This window comes from Indicator indicator, chromosome 8 (genome assembly GCF_027791375.1).
Source record: "Indicator indicator isolate 239-I01 chromosome 8, UM_Iind_1.1, whole genome shotgun sequence".
Classification (NCBI taxonomy): Eukaryota; Metazoa; Chordata; class Aves; order Piciformes; family Indicatoridae; genus Indicator; species Indicator indicator.
In genome coordinates this window covers 1,094,401-1,115,658 of record NC_072017.1, presented here as the reverse complement: position 1 = coordinate 1,115,658, position 21,258 = coordinate 1,094,401, and the positions used below count along the sequence as shown (strand labels likewise).

Sequence of the window (21,258 nt, the reverse complement as noted above, 5' to 3'; positions counted from 1 at the left end):
CTGTCACCTGCAGTAAGAAGATCATGGTGATAGGAAGGTTATAAGGTTATAAAATGCTCAAGAGGAGAAAGAGAAGATCCCCTTTCTCCTTTTATCATGCAAATAAAGCTTTCAAAATATCAATCCAGGACTTTACCGACACAATAAAGGGGAAATGTACCCTAGGTAGAAGCCCACACTGAAAGTGCTGCAGCAGATTCAGTGTTGCCTGTGATGTGTCAAGCTTTAGAGCTTGAAGAGAAAGGCAGAGCAGTCAGTTAGCAGCCCTGTGAGATCCCTCACTGTTCTGTCAGAGCAGCTTCCCACAACTGTTAAGTTTCATGCAATGCAAACTTCGTACCTGAAATCACCTTATTTACAGTGGACTCAAAAGCAGGAGCCCAGCAAAACCTTGCCTGCCCAATAAGCAGTCTGAGCCAGGTGCTATAATCAGGAACAGATTACCTACAGACCAATTAATTACATCACAGAGTGCCTTCAACCTTGGTGTAGGTTAAACAGCTGCTTCTGGCTTTAAGCTGCCAGAAGAGAAGCCTATGGAAAAAACAAAAGTGAGTTGTAGTTGCTGATGGAAATTAAAAATCTTACAAACTTGTAGCTTTTATTGAAAATTAAATATATTAGCAAAAGCAAGATTTAAGAAATACTTTACAAATGATTTACAGAAAGCCAGTATCAGACATATTCACAAATATGCAAACCTCTTATTACAAAAAGTACCTATTGGCAGCATGATGCTAACCTTGCCGCTGCAGTGTGCTCTACTGGTATGAGTAAGGCAATAGAACTCACATTTGCACCAACTGAAGAAGTTCAAATGAAACTTGAAGCTTTTAAATCCTGGATGCACAATCCCCAACACACACACCCCCACCCTCATCGAGTTCTCCTAACCTCTATAAGCTAAGTGTGTGCTCTGGAAGAACAGCCAGCCTGGAAAGCCCAGGAGAAATCTATCTGGTACTAGCATTTAGTCCTCAACTTCCTCTTTGACATGTACAGGCCTAGGCATGTAAACCATATTCACAGTTTAAATATTTTTAGACAGAAGTACCTTTTGTTTTTTTTGCATTTTTTCCTTAGAATTGGCTCTCTGGTCAGCAAAACAGTTCATCATGTCACCTGTTCTGTCATGCAGACATCTGGAAGATAACTTAACCACCTGTGCCATGTTCATGGTCAGGATAATTCACCAGGAGTAGTGGAGTATCCAGCAGTGACATTCAATACTAGGTCTCAAATATTTGTGCAAACAGCAAAAGAACAGTTGTATGAGGCAAAAACATCCGCAACACCTTGAATACCTCCACAGCGTTGTAAACTTGGACTGTCAGCCTTAAGTCCTGCACTTCCCACAGCTTTAGAAAGTCAGTGGCTAAAATGCTCAAGTCTCCAGAAAGTTCTCTTCTACATAGTGCAAATTGTCATGTAGGTAATGCGACACAGAGATGGAGCTGGCTTGGGCAGTCACCAGGGGCCTCCTCTGTTGGTGAGCAAAGTGTGCATTCAAAGAGCCCCCCAGGGCAGGGAGCCAGGAGTGGGGGAGAAGAGACAACACAGCTCCGTCAGCACACGACGCAGCTCCGTCAGCACATGACGCAGCTCCATCACACTGCTCAAACCAGCGCCAGATGTGCAAAGGCAGCAAACACTCCAGCTGCTACTCCAACCAGCAGTGAGTATCGGTGGCGGAAGACGCAGGCGGTTAGTCACTTGGACTGGTCTCTGGAGAAGTAGGTGAGGATGTGCTGGATCTTTATCAGACGCTCCTTCAGAGACATCATGGAGAGAACGGACAGCTGGTACCTGGGGTCCACTGGCAGGACAGCTAGGAGCCACCAGCACCAAGCAGGACCATTGGGCATTGCCTGCAAACAAAAGATGAGCTGCTTACCCTGAATCTTGACTAGCACGAAGATTTCCAAAGGTGAGGCCACCAATGGCAAAGATGAGTCTGAAGTCTGGAACTAACCAGAGAATTTGGGATCCGTAAGACCAGAATGGTTCTGAAGGGATCTCTTCCAACCCCTCCCCAGGTGGGAAGCCAAGTAAAGTACCCTTCAACTAAGCTTGCTAGAGCAATTGTTTTTAAGACAAAGAAGGAAACTCGGAGCTTCCTTTGGAAAAGATGGCTCAGTGTAGGATGGCCACCTGCTAACAAAGCTCCCTGAGCAAGAGTTACGGGTCCTGTTCTTGAGGCCTGGGGTTCTCAATAAAATGGCCTTTGCTCTAGCAGAAGGACTCTTCTCTTACCTCCTAACTGCAGTCCCTCTTCATCACCTCCTCAGCAGAGAAAAGATACTTGATCAGCTTCCTCTGACTTGATGAATCACACTGTGGCACTTTCCCCTGCACTTTACCCAATTCTCTATCTACCCCAGGCCTTAAATCTCATGCTCAGAGCTGGACCCCTCAGCAGATGTCTCATTATTGCATGTGAGAAGATCACCCCAAATGACTTGTAGAAACTCTGTGAGGACACTTCCTCCCTTGCACCTGTATCACACAGCTGACTCACTTGTGTCCTACACATACCCACGGTACTGCTGCCCTGCCGGTTGCTCTAGTGTTGCACAGTTACTCCTCTTTTGCAGTATGTTGGTTTAAATTGGTGGGGGAGGTTATCAAGCTGTTCTAAAAATCCCTTCTGAATTCAGGTGCTGGCCAGCACGGCATCTACAGACCTTGCAGACTGGTTAATACAGTGTGATGGAAGTATGAAGCAGACGGGTAAGGGACAGGCTCTCCTAAGGTCTCACTTTAGAATCATAGAATCAGTCAGTGTTGGAAGGGACCACAAGGATCATCCAGTTCCAACCCCACTGCTGTGGGCAGAAGCACCTCACATTAGATCAGGCTGGCCAGAGCCTCATCCAGCCTGGCCTTAAAAACACGTCCAGGGATGGGGCCTCAACCACCTCCCTGGGCAACCCATTCCAGGGTCTCACCACTCTCATGGTGAAGAACTTCTTCCTCATGTCCAGGCTGAATCTCCCCACTTCCAGCTTTGTTCCATTCCCCCTAGTCCTGTTACTACCTGATATCCTAAAAAGACCCTCCCCAGCTTTCTTGTGGGCCCCCCCTTCAGATACTGGAAACCACAATAAGGTCACCTCGGAGCCTTCTTTTCTCCAGACTGAACAGCCCCAACTCTCTCAGTCTCTCCCCATAAGAGCGGTCCTCCAGCCCTCTGATCATCCTAAGTCATGGACATAATCCCACTTTGAAAGCCAAATGTTACATATTTTCAAAGATCCCTTTTCCCCAGCCTCCACTCTCTCAAGGTCTCACCAACTTCAATTGCTTCTATCAGCCATCAAACAATCTTTTAATGCTGCAGCTAGCTCCTTTAAGAACCACCGGTTAGATCCTAGCAGCTGCAGCAGTCTGTCACTAGCTCAGAAAGGAGGAAAGCGTCACTTGTGATTTCCTCTCTGCCTACAATTTCTGCCTGCACATGTCCCAGGAGAGAAAATACAGATGTTCTTCCATTTAAAATCTCAGCATCACACAAACCAGCAGTTTAAAATGCTACCAAGATGTATTAGTGTTCTCAATTTCCTAGTTTGAATTTCCACAGCAGCACATCATCCTTTCCTGCAAAAAGTGCTGAGGTGACAGCATTGCCTTTTATTGCACGCAAGAGAAACAAGCTGCAAGTCTTACTGACTTCTGAACTGGGGAGGAAATGGTGTGTGTGTTTTGGTTTGGTTTGTTTTTTTTCCCTTTTAATGTTTAGCATTTGCTTACAGGGTTTTCATTTTCAGAAACAGACACTCTTCAGTGATGTCTCACCTGTATATTTTCCTCCCTGCCAGGCATTGGCCCAAAGTGTTGAAGAATCTGAGTGCGAAATTTGTTTCTTAAGTTTTGGAACCAACTGCAGGCCTGATTGTAAACCAAATTATGAAGTTCTCTCAGCTTCTTTAGTTCTTCTTCATCAGCAACCTGTAGGAGGAATGTTATGAAGATATCATTAATAAGGTGTTTACACTAAAAATCAATTTCCACTATATTTAGATACATTTCTTGCATTCTCCTAAACCTTGACTGTTAATGGTTGATTAGTAAAAAATTTGTGGTATTTTAAAAAGCTACAGCTTCAAACTATTGTTCAAACAAACAAAACTATTTTTTTTTTTTTACTTCATAATAATAAAAACTGAAGCTAGCTTCCATTTCTTCCATGTGCTGGCACTGAATCTTCCAGCAGCCTAGAGACCTGAGAATTTGAAACACAGCTCTCAAGAACAAATCAAGCCAAAATCCTGAGATACTGATGTTAATAAGTAGTTGAACAGCATTCCTCATACCTTCACATCTTCCAAATACTCGATGTCTGCAGTGCAGTACCCATCTTTCATCCCTCTCTGTAGAACTCTAAATCTCTTCCCACCAACTGTATCAACCACAGACCGTCCATCAGGGAGAAAATGAACATTCCTGATTTGTAGCATGCATCCATAACCTGCAAAACTGGAGAGGAGCCCTTGTTACACACTTCTTTCACCATCAAAAGAGACAAGCAGCTCTGCATTAGGATGCAAGCCTACCCATTCTGGGGATCACTGATGCACATCCCAAACTGCTTGGTGCCAGTCTCCATGCTCCTGCGGATCATCAGTCGGTATCTTGGCTCAAAGACGTGCAGAGGGCAAGGCACAGTAGGATATGCCATAGTGCAAACAAACATTGGGACATTCTTGGTCAAGCTGCAAGAGAACACCCAAAGAAATACATGGCTTAAAAGTCTAAACACAGAACTGTGCTAAAACAAGACTTTTTTTTTCTTTCCAGCATATTTGAGGCTATAAAGCACTCTTTCCAGGTTTAATAATGAGCACATTGCAGTAACTTGGATAAAGAATAAAAACACACACTAGTAACACCACCTGAGTATCTGTGTACTGAATTACTACATACTGGGCAGTAAGCCTCACAGTCATCTAGTGAGTGAGTGAAGGGCTGTTTTGGGGACAAGGTGTCAGCTGTTGGTTTTGGTTTAGTTTGAGCCATACAATCCATCATGCCCTCAGGGTCACAGTCTTCCTGGGACTACAAAGATGTACCAGCAACTAGGTCACCATTCAGATTATTTTCAGTGATGCACTTCAGATGACAACATGCAACCCAGGGTGTAATTTTTATCTTGCAGTATTCCCCAGAAGGCCTCATTGACAAACAGCATTTAAAAAAAAAACACAACCTATTTTATCAACTATATACAATTGCTACAAACAAGTGAGCATTAAAACATTACCAGTATTTAATTTTAATACCTTTCAGACTATAAAACTTAATCCCAATATATGGGTTCTGGTAGGTAGGTTGAATGAGCTATAAAGTTTTCCAATATTCAGATCTACAATACATGAAGCATTATATATCTGAAGAACTCTGCTGGAGACAAACATCAAGATTATCCCCAAAATCCCAACAGTTTCTGTTCATCACATCCATCTTTATACAATTAATGTCTATCATGAACTGCTTCACAAGAAACTGGAGCATGTGAGACATTTCTAAACAGGACCTCCATCCTCATTCTAGACAAAAGACAGTAAGCTTACTTTGAGTGTTCAGCAGTTTCTTCAGCATGAATTCTTTTCCTCTCATATAATTCATCAGACAAATATTTCATGATTAATTCCTCCAGCAGTTCTGTGATGCTGTATTTTCTGCTTGCAAGGTACTGTAAGCAATTAAAATCAACAATATTTCTTTTCATACTTATTAACAAAAGGCTTGAGCAAAAGCATTCATTGTTCATTTCAAACCATGGTATATGAAATGTGTCAGAAACTAAAGCTATGAAGTCTTAACAGCTCCTACATTTCATTACCTAACACTGAATGCTACTCTAATATTTAAAAATAGGATTCTCTAGTTTAGGTTCAGTGTTTGTGTTCTGTGCTGACCAGTGACAGAATTGATTTCCCAGGTTATAGACCCATACAAGCAAGGAAAGAGTACAGAGAGGTTGTAATGAATAGTTACCAAAGTTTACAAACACTAAGGGGTTTATTCCACTAATAAAGCAGATGGACCTAGAAACAAAACCTTTAAGACCCTGGGACAAGCCTAATCAACTTGGATTGACAAAAACTATCTCAAGTTTTTCCCTTCTAGCAGCAATCCACAACCCGAGTGGGTCCAAGTTACTGAGAAGCAAAACTGTCTTTACAATGATGCAATATTTGTGTTTGAGATCTCCTGAGGAACAGTACCTCTTTCAAGCTCTCCTTACAGAGAGGACAATGAGGAGCGTGGTCTAAACACCGTTCCAAGCAACCTTTGCAAAAGGTGTGTCCACAGGGGGTTGTCACCGGCTCAAAGAACAGCCTGAAACAAAGTGACTAGGAGTCAGCTGCCAGGGCAAGCCTGCCTTTTGCTTACAACACTCAGTGATGAACCTCTAAGTTATACGACTACTTTTACTAAAACAAAGCAGAAAAAAAGCTAATTCCATGCATCCCATTCTACTTTTCCCCCTATACTGCAGTTTGTTTCTATTTCCCAACACATCATGCCCTGTTTTACAATTAATCTGGAAACATTTTAATACTCTCAATTTATCTCCAACTGCGAAGAATTTGGTCTCACTACTTAGAAATCCAGAATATGCAAAATTAAGTGATCCTCTGCGGAGCTGAGTCAGTTTAAGAGCAGTGTTACACAGTAGTAACATAACTATGGACAGTTTAGTACATGCCATATGCTTTAAGGTATTTAGTCTTAAAACCAAGAGAGCTCAGTAAGAGCTTCCAAATACATCAGCTCCATTCAAACAGACTAACATTCTAAAGGATCTACACCTCCTGGACAAAACACGAGGCTCACAGACTATAATACTTCTAAGCCTTAGTTTTTCCAAATACTTTTATTGACTAAAAAAAAAAAAACAAAACAGTGTTTAAACACAAAAGATGATCCTGTCTTCTCAAGGTTAACAGTGCCAAGTTTATCTTAAAAGGCAACTTGATTAAAAATGATGTTGTATTATATAGCACTGCAGCAAGGGATACATTTAAATAACTGCAGACATAGAGGGAGGCTGAAAATTACTGACTGGTATTAGAACTCAAAGTCTTTCAGTCCTTCAGTTTACATGTGTAACACATATGTAGCCAAGCATCTCTAATGGAAATACTGAATCAAGGAGAAAAAAAACAAACAAAAAAGATCCTACCTCATACATAGAGAACACTCAAAATCTGATACATCAATCAAATCCCCTGGAATTGTTCCAAAATCCAGTGTCCTGTCCCTTTTGGTACTTTCTAAGGAAAACCAAGACAAAATACTCCTTCAGAGCAAGACACAAGAGACTAAATACTTTAAATTTCCAAGTAAGTGCCTGTTTACCTCCTTGCTTTTTGTGTTTGTTTCTTCCATCTTCACACAGAACTGTATCGTGCTCTGAAAAGGAAAGCTTTCTTTTCAACAAAGCACCTTTTTCTTGGCCAGAGAGAAGGGGCTCAGAAGACACTCTCTTTAAGCCATCGTCCTTGGCAAGATCTTTTGTTGAGTTAAGAGCATGGGCAGACTGTGCACGACTTAAGTTTCCACTTATAGGCTCCAGTTCATCTGCCCCTCCTAAAGTCTGTAACGGTAAAATGAGCTGTACTTTAAAAGCAACACAAATCTCAGCACGCAAGATGTGAACATGCAAAGCCAAATCAATACCCATTGCTTAACTAGAGAAACTGAAGTCAAGACAGTGCTCAAATTTCCTTAGCATGAACAATTTAAAAATGTTCATCTGCTTCAAAAGAAGAAAAGTTCTTTCTCTTTATTGTGAGGTCACTAGTACTAAATCCTAGTACCTTCTTATTCACTGGACACTCCAGCTGCAAACACACTATTCCCACATCACAACTCTTTTCTTCCAATTTAGCCAACTACAGAAAGTCAGCATTTAGGCTGGAGAGCAAGTATGATGTCTAAGGATATTAGGATGTCCGAGTTTGCTTATCAGCCAAAGAGCAAAGTTATCCCCCCCCAGTTTCTCTTACCTGCTCAGGACAAAGCTGTGAGTTGCAGTAAGAGTCAATCACCTCAGACCCAAGCACAGAGGGTTTATTTCGAATATGTGGTGAATTCCAAACAGATTCCTTCAGACTCTCTCCTAACTTCTCTGGAGACAGCACATCACACAGTGTCTAGAAAACAAACACCTGAATGTTCACCATCATGAAAAAGGATCTCAACACATTTCTTACATAACTACACAACAAAAATTGGAATTAATCTGTATGAAGTTATCATCATACAGAGAGCTTTACTGAAGCAGAACTAAGAGTTGAAAGCAAGCAGAAACCTACACACCTCTATTACCAAAAAGAAGTTTACCTAGAAATCTTTCCTGCTCCAAGAGAGTGAGCTCTTTCAAACACAGATAGACATTATCAATCCAATATCCTGCAGCTTCTTCCATGTCAGTTTTCATAATCAAAGAAAAATTGCTGTGCTTTGGGCACAAAAGAGTTCAGCTTGGAATACTGAATTTGCTGCCTGCTTTCCAGTTCTCTCCATTTCCATTTAGTAGCTTCAAAAGCTTAAGTGCTTTTAAGCATGTAGATAAAACACATACATGAGGACTATCTCTTCATCACAGTACAATCTATCTTGCAAGGAACTTACTTGCCACCTAAGCCTTCTACGCATGTACTGAAGATTTTTACATGCTCAAAGTCTACCATAAAGGAATCAAGTCAGAAACAGTAATTTAGTTTCATCAGTAAAATTACCCTTTCTACTTCTTGTCTGGCTGGAAGAAAGTCCTCATCAAAGGCTAAGCACTGGAGAAACAATTGTAAGGCATCACCTACAAAGCCAGAGTCTTGCAGCACTTTTCCTTTCCGGAAGTAGACCTGAAAAACAGGTAGCATGAAGGCACTTCTAGAGTATGTAGAACTACAGCACGCATCTTGCAGGTTTTGCAACAGAGTTGGAACCACAGCACTCCCAGGACACAAAACTGTAGCTTTTTAAGAAGCTTCATCTGTGCACAGTGTGGGTAGTCTCTAAGTCCTGTCTAAAGCACATCCCTTACGGTGTTTGAGAAGAGCCATGGCATAGGCTTGTGCCACTCCCAGTCAATTTGTTTGGGCTTCCATGAAGGGTTAAATCCCTGAGTGGTGCAAAATTCACCAAAGGCCTTAATTTCCCCCTTTTGAGAACATTTGCAGGGGAAGAAGAGGGAGCTAAATGCAAATTATTACATAACCTTATGTAACAGCTTACAGGATACCCTTTTTGCCCTCTGTTTCATTCAAAGCTTTACAGTTCCAGCCTGCAGGAGAAGAGTGAGCACAAGTGAACCAAACACCCACGCATCCCTTGCATCTTAACACAGAATAATGCGCTTTTGGAATTGCTTCCTCCAACTATATTTTATTCTTGACCACTAGAGAGCAGCTAGGGAAAAAAAAAATAAAATCTGTGTACTATTTTCTCTAAAAGAACTAAACCAGGAGGATGGAGGAAAAAAGACTACTAAATTTTGCTGAACCCTCCTCTAACCATATGATGTTGGAACTAAGAAATCCCTTATCCAAGTTAGTTCAATTTTCAAATGTTGCATTTACAGTAATAGAAATCCAAAATAGATTAAAAAAATAAGAGTTATCTAGCAAAAGTTAGATAAAGCAACAATATCTACTTGTACGTGAGATTTTGGATAATGAGACAGAAACTTTAAACACTCAAAACAATAAACCAAGCAACCAAAAAAACCCCAGTGTGCAGTTTCTATGGAACAACTGCCAATATTAACAGCAGCATTTGTGTTTAGCAAGGCTGTCAGATGAGGGCATGCATCACCTTTGATGAACTTGGGCAGTTTCATTAAGATGTATGCTGAAGAAAGAAGGTAAGTTAATACTCCTCTTACAGTTGATTTTCCTGCAGAGATAAGAACACTCCAAAGAATCCCTCAAATCAAGCTCAGTTACGTCAAGTGAGATTTCTTTCAAAACAGGTAGGAAACAATTGACAGCACTACCAAGGCAGAGAGGCAAAACATAGGATGCTCTGAATCCGCAGTAGCCATGGAACTGCTGAACACAGGAGACAGCAAGCGAGCAGCAGCTATCTCTTCTGGTATGGCAAGATCTCAGTGCTCCTGCTGTGCTCGGAGTTCTGACACACATACAGTACATGACATCTTGCGGTTCTGAGGGCCAGCATCTACCCAGCTGCCTGCACTACTTGCAAAACTCCCAGAGTTTCTTTGGGCTTTTCAAAGAACTTTTCAAACTAAACCAGCAAAGTGTCCTTGTCTTGATAAAAATTAACAAATAAACAAAAGATTACACCACCATAAACTATCACAACTCCAATACTAGAGACAGTAAACAAGGACCCAAACACAAGCTCACAGGGTTTTAGCCAACGCTATTGCAACAGAATTTACTGCTTGTCCAAAATACATTTGACTCTTTGGTAGCATTTGGAAAAGAAAACTGTTGTCCTGTTTATACAGCAAGCTATTTTACCAATCATACTGAAAAATGAGAGAAATCTTGACTGAACAAAGCCAAGAATTCTGGTCCTGACTGGCAACAATGCTTGCTCAGCTCATGAGATATTCAAGGAAGAGATAACGCTTAAAATGTTCTGACTTTGGGAAACACGAAGTATAAACACCCCAGGGAAGTGCAGAACTCTGAAAGGGCTAACTTGCAGACAGTAAGAAATGGATTTGATGATCTGAGAAAAGCCTCTTCCAACCAAAGCAATTCTATGAGTCTAGGACATTTTAAAACTCAATTACGCCAATCTACAGGCCTCAGAAGTTCTGCTTGCAAGCAATTAAAGCTGGCTGCACAATTCCAGTCAAAGATCCAGTTCAGCAATGTTAAGCTCCAGTGAAGTTTCTTGTAACGAAATAATCAACTACCAGCAATTCCAGACAGCACAAAAGTACTCCATAGTATTTCCCAAGAAGGCAGCTCTATTGTCCAAAGACAGCAGCTCCTGTTGTGCTGTGAAATAAGAACACCTGAATTTTTCTAGGAAGGCTAAACTAACAGTATGAAGGAGATCAACCCACTCTGACTGCTCTCCTCACTTATAAGAGCAGGCTACTGACAACTACTTTAAGATACCTTTAACAAGCATTTTACACATCTTGGTAACATTTAAGGCAGCTGACACAGGTTCTTAACTTGCTGCAAGTACAACTAACAATTCCTTAGTTTTACAGATAAACACAGATTTTGAAAATCTAAGAGTCAGAACAACTTACCTCTGGCCAGTTTGGCATTTTAGAAATAACAAAATTTAGATCTTCTATGGCTGTTTTATATTCTTGCAGGCCAACATATGACTCAGCTCTGTAAATTCTTAGCATCAAGTCACTGGAATCTGAATACAAAAATGAAGCAACATTTTTAATAATTCAGGAATTCGTAATTCTTCATTAGATTTGCTTTCGTAGTATGTTGTAACCACCCTTTCAAAACTACTGGAGAACATTCTCCCCAAACCCCCAGAATCTGGGTAATCCAAGTGGCAGTGGTTCTAGGCTCACAGCTTTCAAGCTTCACCACAAAACTAAAGATCTTGCAGCAAGAAGGAAATCTATGTTAAATAGATTGAGGCTGACACAGTGAGCCTTGCTCAGTACAACTGTGACAACAGACACTGAGGACTAAGCTGACTTTAGCTTTACAGCACACCCCTCCCATCCCACAGAAATCTAAGAAATCACTGCACTTGTATTAAAAAGTCAAAGTATTGCAAAGTTTGTTTTCAAATCTTCAACTTTTTCTTTAGACTGTCGTTTGGTTTTATAATATCCACCACTTCCAACTACGGCTGGAGATACAGATGCCACTTCCACAATGGTATCCCATCTGCTAAGTACCTGAAACAAGTTTTATCACTAGGTCTGAAAAGAGACCCAACAGCAGAAAGCCTTTACCAGAGGCTGCCTGCCCTGTTGTAAGGAGTTGTGCTAGTGGAAGATATGAAAACGTGCCAGTGCAGAGAAGTTCTCACGTTCAACACACAGCAGTTTGCACTTTGAGTAAATCTTTCTCTAAATGGGCAGTGCACCCACCTCCATGTCCCTAAACTCAGGCTGCTCCTAACACAACTAAGTGTAGTTACTACTTGGAAAACCGCCAGCACACTGCTTTGGTCTTGATGGTTTCTTAACCGTGTTTTTCACTGAACGAGACAAAAGTCCAACACAGGTTTACTGTAAAGAATACTAACATTAAATACAACAATACTAACATTAAATAGTTCAAGTTCGTTCCAGCAAGGTCTTTCTTAGGAGGGAATAACTCCACTTTGACATTTTATCTTAGTCTATGCTAAACATGTAGTTTTAATTTGCATAACTTCCATCACTAGCCTGTTCCACATTTAAAAGCCACCCTGGTCAATGTCCCAACGTGTTCCAACACATTGCTTTGTATTTAGATACACAATGCTATATGTAAAAAGACCTTCCTGGAATGGGTTAAGAAAATCAAAGCTGACAGAGGATTTCACAGCTGAAGCTAAAATGTCTTTCTGATTTGTCTTTGGTACTGACAGTCTATTTTCAAATACTAATATTCCCAAACCTGATTTGTCTGGGGTTCGGTTTTCTTTTTATTTTAGACATAATGTTTGCATTAACAGAAGCCTGGGAAACTCTCTTGACTTAAACACTAATTCCGCAAGCAGAACAACTCTGAAGCTTGCTTTCCTGTGGCTTTGTGACAGCGATAGCTGGGCAGGAGCTCAGAGCAAACTCTTCAGACTGGTTTTTCTGTTGTGTTTGACCTTCTGGTATTCAGCAGCTAGCATCAAACCGAATTCTTTTCTTTGGAGGTAGCAGTGAGTGCAAGTCTTTGTTCTCTAATAAGCTACCTATTTCTAGAACCAGAGGGAGCTCATCTCTTTCAGACTTTCAATTCGATGATTCTGAGGAACTCTGAGTCTTTTCTTTCCTGGAAGCATGAGGGGTAGTTTGAAGATAAAATATAAGTTTGAGACTACAACAGGTGAATATTTTGTCCATTTTTTTTTTCAAAAAGAAATGTGTAATTCCAGTTGAATTGATACAAAACAAAGGGCTACACCAAGGAGTTTACTGGGACCCCAACTCTGCTGCAACACCCACGAACACTGTCAAGGAACAATCAATACACACAGCAAGTGGAACCAAAGGATCTAAATTTTTAACGCAGGTTTTGCAACCACATTTTAATTTCTAGTCTTTGTAATTATAAAAACATCATTTTGCAGTGTTCCAGTAGATATTTTCATGTTTGCCACCTACAGAGAGGATGCAGAACTATTTCAAATCCTTAAACCAAAGGCTAAACAGAGCAGAAACACAATTTGTGCTTCAATTTCAATAACCCAGTATCTAGTAACCACAGAAATCACTCACTTCTAGCATACCCAAAGACAAAACCTACAGCAAGTACTTTCAGCGCAGAACTGTGCATTCCTGTTATTACTACATTAGTAGGGAAGTACACAAAGGTGAACACACAAAACCCCACTCAACAATCAACTCTTTGACATTACTGTCAAAGCACCTGCTTCTGGCTACTGTCAGGATAAAGAGAGCAATAAATGGACTGTGTCTGGTCTGATCTTGCATGCTTTTGATATGGTTCTTCATAATGTACCAGATTCTTAAAAATAGAAGACATGCACATCACAACCACCATGCAAGAAAGCTTTAGGACAGTATTTACTAGCACAGTACTCTAGGGTCACTCCTATGATCAGAGGTTGGCACACACAGCCCATGAGAAGACGCTGACAGAACTGCACTTGTTCAGTGCAGTGCAATTCCTCATAGACTTGGGAGAGCACAACAGCCTTCCAGAGAGGCTACCTAGAAGACTCTTTACTGAAGTGCACAAGAGAAAAACAGGAGACAATGGTTACAAACTGGAATAAGGAGAAAAATTCTCACTGTGAGGGTAATTAACCTTTGAGCAGGCTGCCCAGAGGGGTTGTAGAATCTTTATTCATGTAGGTTTTCATGATGCAGCTGGACAAAGCCTTAATCAAACTGCTCTGAACTCAGTGTTTATTCTGCTTTCAACAGACTTGCTGAGACCTACTCTAGCAGGAGTAAGTCCTGACCAAACTCAAGCCTATCAGCTGTGCGTTTTAGGACACTTGATTAAAGACAAGCTACACTTGGATTTTAGCCCAAACCATTTCAACCCCTGCAAGGAATCTATTAACCATAAAAATTTTAACACTCCTGATGTTCTTCAAAAGTCACTTTTGCACCAAGGCAAACATTTCTCTTTCAGATGTTTTAAGAATTGTAAGAAAGTTATGAAAACGTGCCATGAGCAAAGGGTTAGTGCCAATACCTCATTTGGGACATCGGATTTATGGTTTTCTCACTTTTTTTTTTAATTCTACCTGACTTAAAAACAAAGACATGGAGTAGGAGGTGGAAAACACTGAAACAGAACATGAATGATTTCAAACATTAATATATTTCTTATGCTACATCTTTTCCACCTCTGAAGTGTTCTCAAGATTCATATTCTAGAGGATGACAGAAAGTGCACCAGCAACTATTAATTAGTTCTCTATTGGCCTGAAATCACCTTCAGCTGGTAGTTGTGAGCCCACAGCTCATTTAATGTATACCTGCATTCTAATTCATTAAGTTCTTTAGTACCTTTACCAGAATATCTGGAATATTGATAGTTCTCAGGACTGGAGACACAGGAAACAGATTAATAATGGATCTTATCCTGAACTTCCAGCACATGGACTCAATCTGAATAATTTTAAAGCCAAAATTGAAGATGTAGCTTCACATACAAAAGGTATCATAATTCTTTCCCCAGAGACACCTAAATGGTATTGCTAAACTCATGAAAGAAACTAGAAGTCCATAGAACTAATTTTCTCTTTTTAGTCTTTCAATGTAATCTCGAAACATTGAACAGGTCCCCTGTAAATATTTGTCATCAATAACGGACTCATCAGCTCGTACCCTGAAGGCCACTGAGTTTTTGACTCCATTTGTTCATGACCTGTAGGAATCAATGCTGTACTTCAGAACACACAAAGGGGGAAAAAAAAGTTTGCTTCTTACAGTTCCAGGAGTTAAAATAGACCAAGCACTTTCTGAGGTCACATCTATGCAGTATCCTACGTTTTGGAAACTTTCTGGCAAATGTAGAATTGAAGACCACAATGGAATCTCTTTATGTTGCCAGAAGCCAAATGAAATATATATGAGATTTAATCCCATCTACGTTGAAAACAGTGCATTCTGGCACTAGATCTAAAGTTATCTCCCCAGAACAGATTGGAAGGATTAGACTTATGCAAGCTTTTCTTTTTTTTCTCCACTGCAGACAAGTGTACAAACGCAATACACTTAATCTGTAAAAATATTAATGCCTACATTTCTGAACAAATGGGCACAAATGAAAACGGGAGCCCACAGGTCAGCCAGGTATTAAGATCCGCAGTCGATTAAAAACAAAGGCATCTCACTGGATCCAAGGATACCAATCACACAAATCTGACTCCCTCTACAAATGCCAAACTCTAAAAACACGACCACGTCTCCAGCGTTGATGGTACCTGGCAGACCACTTGGGATAGACGCAGGATAGCCTAGAAGCATGCCTTTACCTCCCCTCCGTGCACCCTCTCTAAACACTATATTATAAAACTTCAACCACACCCACCTATGATGTCACAGCCATTACACAACCTGTCCCCCTCCATGCCTATCTGCTTATGCAACTGGGCCCGGCCTGCTGGGAACTGTCTTGGTGACTCTTAAGACTGAAAATAGGTCTCTCTCAGGAAACAAGGTTAAATACAGTAACAGAATTGGTCCTGTCCATGCACAACGATTGCTAAATACAAAACAAAACAAAGCCCACAAACTCTTCTGTAAAGAAATCCCATAAAGGCATACGAGGTGAATAAATAAATAAATATATGAAGCAGCCCGTGTTTGACGTTCTTCCATGCCCTGAAGCACACCCCGCGACCAGATTTGATGCTCAACTAAAGTGCGGACAACTATGCGTCCCTTCATCAGTCCCTCCACTCCAGCAGACCATGGGAAGGTTCTTTGAATCTTCTCTGCAAACTCGAGAAAACTTCGGATGTTCTTTATCAGTCCCCTTCGGTCGCTGACAGTCTCAGTAAGGGAGAGAAGCCGGAGAGCAGGAGGGAAACGCACACTCACCTACTCCACTGCGCTTCCAGCCATCCCCCCCAAGACTGCCATGCATCGCTACTAGCTCGTCACGGTCCCGGCGGGACAAGGACTAGGAGCGAGGTAGGAGCCTGCGACTGAGGCCCGTGGGACCGGGCGGAGGACGAGGCTGCTCTCCAGAAGCCTTACCTGCTCGCAGAGCCTGGCTGGCGGCGCCTAGCGCCTCTCGGAAGCGACCCTGGGCCAGCAGCTCCTCCAGCCGGGTCCCGGTTCTCGCTCTCTCGCACTCGCTCGGGAACCACTTCTCGGCCAGCTGGCTGAGGACGACGCTGGTCCGCAGTGGGGCAGCGGCCGTGCTGGTGCCCCCCGCCGGCAACAGCCAGTCCCGGCAGCGGCGGCAGCGGGCCCGCAGCTCCCTCCGGAGACAGCGACGGCAGTAGGTGTGCCCGCACGGGACGGTCACCGGCTCGCACAGGAACCTGCCGCAGCCGCAGCAGCGCAGTGGCCCCGCATCCGCGGCCCCGCGGTCCCGACTCCAGCTCAGCCCCAGCCGCAGGCGGTAGTTCAGCACCAGGCAATCCACGAGGGTCCCGAGGCGCTGCGGTCCTGCGAGGGGACCGAGGCACAGAGACGCCAAAGACGCACCCACCACTTCCTTCAGGCGGTGCCCGGGCACCGGCCTCTCGCCTAGCCGTGGTAACAACTCCAGCTCTCCATCCACCTCCTGGCCGGGGTTCCCACTGCCGCCCGGCTCCGGCGACACCTCCGAGTCTACGGCCACGGGAGAGAACGCCATCGGCTGCCCGGCTCCTGCAAGGGGGGTGTGGCGCTCCCACTCGGGCCGCCGGGCTGGCCTCGGCTGGGCACACGACGCTGAGGCACTGTGGGCGCGGGGCGGAGGGAGCGAGGCACCCTGGCTGGCAGGAGGGGCGTGTCACGTGCGCGCCGCTGCGCGCGCGACCCGAGGCCCCGCTCCCCCACCCTGCCAGGAGGAGGAAACGGTGACGCGCGCCCAGAGCGGCCCCCCTTTCAAACCGCTCCCTAGCGCGCCCTCACCCCACGCGCTTACATAAAGCGCTGCATCAGCTGACCGCCGCGCAGCCCGCCCATTGGCGGCGGGCACGGACGCGGAGGGGCGGGCCCGAGGCGGTTACAAAACAGAGCTCCACGCGCGCGCCCTTCTGGCGTGAGAGGCGGGGCTGGCGGCGGCGCGAGTCATGGTGGGCGGGCTGGGCTGGGCCGTGCGGAAGGTGCGGCAGGCACGGCCGGCGGGCGAGGCAGCGCTCGTAATCCCAGTGCCCCTTACGGTCCGCCCGCCGCCAGCCCCCCGGAGCCGAACGCTGGGCGCAGCCCTCTCCGCCTCTCCTGGCCCAGGGCTGAGAGAGTGCGGCGCGGCGGGGAAGGAGCACCTTAGCAGAACCGGGGGGAGTAGGATAGTTTGCCGGGGGAGAGGGACAGGCCTGCGGGCTCCGGGTTGGCTCCTGGGAGCGGCGCGGCTCTGAGGAGCGGCTGCTCTGGTGAGAGCGGCCGCGGGTTCGGGCGTTAGCAGCGCTGCTGGGGCTGGGTGGGAGGTGGGGGGAGCAGCCGAGCGCGGAAGGATGGAGATGGAGCCGCTGGGGTGGGAAGAGGGGTCTCTAACGGGTTTTAGAATGACTGGGGTCTGGAGCTGCCGCGGCCCTGACGGCTTCACCTGGTCGGTGCCTGCCGGGCAGCTCTCCCGGGACTCATTCTCACACTCGTCTCCGTCCGCTCGGGCCACCTCTTTTTGTTGATGCTTTAGTTTTGTGATGGAGAACACGGTACGATAAAAATTACGAGATGAAGAAAACGCTCTTTGTCCATAGGTTTTATGCATTTACCCCTGTGTTTTTGGAACGTGCCCAGCACTTGGCGTAGCTTTCCCCGTAGGATGGGTCCGGTGCCGTCACTGCTCAGCCCTGCTGTGCTTGTGCCGTGCTCAGAGCCAGTCGGTGCGGTGAACGTTTTCCGTAGGTCTAACGTAGTAAGTCGAGCGCTTTGGGGAAGCTCCTGGTCTATTTTAACTAATCGAGTCCTAGTCACACTGCATTTTTGTGGGCAAATGTTTAGGGCTTGAGAATGTGTCAGGTTCTAATGAAAGCTTAGTCTGTTGCATAAGTGCTATGTGTTTACAGCTGCCACGGTGCCTTTCTCTTTTAAATTGTAAGGCTGTCATAAATCCAGAAGTTTCTGATAAATATAACTAAAACCTTCCAGGCGAAGCTTACACATCAGTAAAACTGATTTATGGCCTTATGAAAGGAGCAAAGCTTTATTTGTCTTTAACTGTATTTCACATATGACAGGCTGGAGGATGATGCTGAAGGTTGTTATGAGGGCTATTGGCAAAGATGCCATGACTGGAAATGACCTGATACCTCTTGATTTACAGCCAGGCGTTTTAGCTGAACAGAACCACTGTAAAACCATGTCCTTTGCCTTGACAGTGTCTTTCAAGTTCCTAAAGCCAAAGAAGAAAAGATGTAATTGAAATACAAGAATATGGGTATATGTTAAATGTGGGTAGAAAAGATAGTCTCTCAGACTATTTAATTTAAAAAGGAGTGAATTAGAAAACAATAGTCTTAAGGAACAATCAAAGACATGAATTTGAATGGTGATCAGATGAGAATGCTTTGAATTACTATGAATGATTTTAATTGGTGGATTGTGTTTTGGATGTGTCATCTCTGAGCTGACCTTTCACAAGCTATCAGGGAGATAAAGAGTTTGGAGAGAAGTAAAACTGAAAGTAGTACTGTGGGCCATAATTCAAGACAAGGGTAGTTTATTATGCCTTCCAAATGGGATTGCCCATGGAAGTGGAGAAGAAAAATAGAATAGGACAAAGTTCAAGGGCTTGTGGGGCTTCATTAAAAAGCTGGAGTGAGGCTATCAAGGTTGTCCTCTGCAAGAGCAATGAAAACAAGGGAGAAATTACAACCTATTTCTTCCCACTATTGTAACTTCCAATGATTCCCATAAAGATTCATATATCAGCATTTATATTGATTATTCAAGCAACATTGGCAGCTACAGTCAGCTAATGCTTATAAAGCCCAGTCTAGAGGAACAAACAAAATACAGTTTTGCCAGCCTTGGGGTCTTGGAGCAGAAGAGCTGGGGGTTTTCTCCCATCATCTTTCACTTCAATGAAAAACAGTGAAAGAAGGGAGTTGGGGTGTGATGGATGAAGAGTAGTTGACCTTTTGCACTGCTTCCACCACTTGCAGGACTCCAGTACTTTTCTTCAGAGCTTGCTCTTATCTGCTAGTGGCACTTACTGTTAACCACTCACAGTCTCCTAACGTATGTGGTCTGTGCTGTTCTCTGCATTCACAGGTGTCCTTGTTGTCTTGGGTCTCTCGTGGAAACTCAGAGCTTCCATGCATCAAGAGAAAAAAATCCTAGCTGCAGATAGACAGAAGATTAATTTTTGCTTAAGTTTGTTCTGTGTGTTTGTAGGAAGTTGTTGAAGTTCATTAGATTAAACATGCAGAGTTGGGGTTAGTTCTTAAGTACTTGTGAGCAAGTATGCTGCAAGCACAGAAGGAATCTTCTGGATATCAAGTTGGTTTGAAGTCTAGCTGGGCTCAAGAGAAGTGTACAGGAGCTCATAGAAAAGAATCCATTACATAAAAGTAATCACTTTTGCATCAGGAAATCTTTGAGACACAGATCTCTGGAACCTGGCAGATTAGCTGGGGAGAAATCTGACTGTATGTTTACCTTGTCCTTGTTCTCTAGGGATGCATTTTTACAACCACTAGAAACAGTACTGGGACTAGTTGAGCCTTGGTATTACCTATTACCTATGTGGTCATTGTTGTATCTTTAAGGTATAGTTGGTTCTTCAAGCTTTGTTTTTGGTGTGTTATTTAGCCTTGGGCATATTTAACTATACAAAGCCCTCAATTTTCTCAATTTTTAAATCTTTCACTGTGTTACTATCAGGTTGTGATGGTTATAAGGGGGGGAATGGCATGCAACTTTCGACTAGATTAGATAACAGGCACAGCTCCACCACCACTCCATTTAAAATAGTGCACCTTCAAAAACCTCTACTTTCCCTTCTCTTCTTGTAGGGTCAGATCAATGATACTGTAAACTAAAATCAGCCCACACTGTTGTGCAGTTCATGTGGGCCATTTGTAGAAAGTCTTCAGGGGTTGTCCTTTCCCTTCCTGCTGCAGAGCAATATTTTACAGCTGCTTACATAAGCCCCAGTTGTCCTGGTTCAGAACGGTACCTGCAAAGTGCTACACCTTCATCACAGAGCTGAAGTTCATTCCTTTCTTATGCTTTTTAAGCCATTGGTTGAATGCTTCTATAAGCAACCCAATTAAACATGAGATGACAATAAAATAGTGTTTAAAGTTGTGTTTGACCCCACTTCAGGTGAATTCTACACCATTGTTCTCATGAAGATCTTCAGAATTCAACAGCAGTATAAACAAAATGAAGCAAACCCAAGCCAGGCTAAGGCAATCTGTGTACTTGAAATACCAATAATGTGTACTGGAAATCTGCAGCTCAGCCAGATTTTTGCAGGCTCTCTTGGCACATACCCCAAGAAAGATAGCCCAAAGAAGGTAGTTAGATGCTAAGAAAAAAATGTGGTAATGGCTTTCTGGCTGCATTCCCTCTATTTCTTTAAAGGTAGCTATCCAGCTGTTGTAACTCTTTACCAAGATGCTTGGAGCAAAAGCAAAATGAACTACATTGGAGAAAAATTACATTAGGCAAATAACAGTCATAGTCTTTATTTGAAAAAAAGACATCATGTTCCTGAGAACTAATTGTTCCACCAGGAAGCTACTAACACCTTTTCTTCTAGGGGAAAAAAAAAGTAATAAAAGGAAATTTCAAACTGTATTTTAAAAAGCAGTTCATGAATAGCTTTTGAAGACCTTAGCTGCTGATGTTTGAATCACTTCAGCCCTGGCTAAGAAATAATGAATGCTCAGAGCCTGCTTGGGTTTGTTTTGTTTCAGTTTGTTCTTTGTTGCTTAGTAGACTTCTGGGACTTTGTAGTGAGATAGTTCTGCAGGCAGACTTTTAAAGGGAAG

The 21,258-nt window shown here is 43.3% G+C and overlaps 1 protein-coding gene across 1 annotated transcript; it reads right to left on the bottom strand.

Annotated features, from left to right (window-relative positions):
* Positions 1-635: 635 nt before the first annotated feature.
* LONRF1 (LON peptidase N-terminal domain and ring finger 1) lies at positions 636-16,967 on the bottom strand. The gene is made up of 12 exons (XM_054382810.1): positions 16,361-16,967; positions 11,252-11,370; positions 8,751-8,873; positions 8,016-8,162; positions 7,366-7,603; positions 7,190-7,280; positions 6,228-6,342; positions 5,571-5,692; positions 4,554-4,712; positions 4,314-4,476; positions 3,796-3,948; positions 636-1,868 (listed from the first exon to the last, which is right to left on the bottom strand). Exons 1-12 carry the CDS (start codon positions 16,965-16,967, stop codon positions 1,710-1,712), a joined length of 2,196 nt encoding a protein of 731 aa, XP_054238785.1. The 3' UTR covers positions 636-1,709.
* Between the last annotated feature and the right edge of the window lie 4,291 nt (positions 16,968-21,258).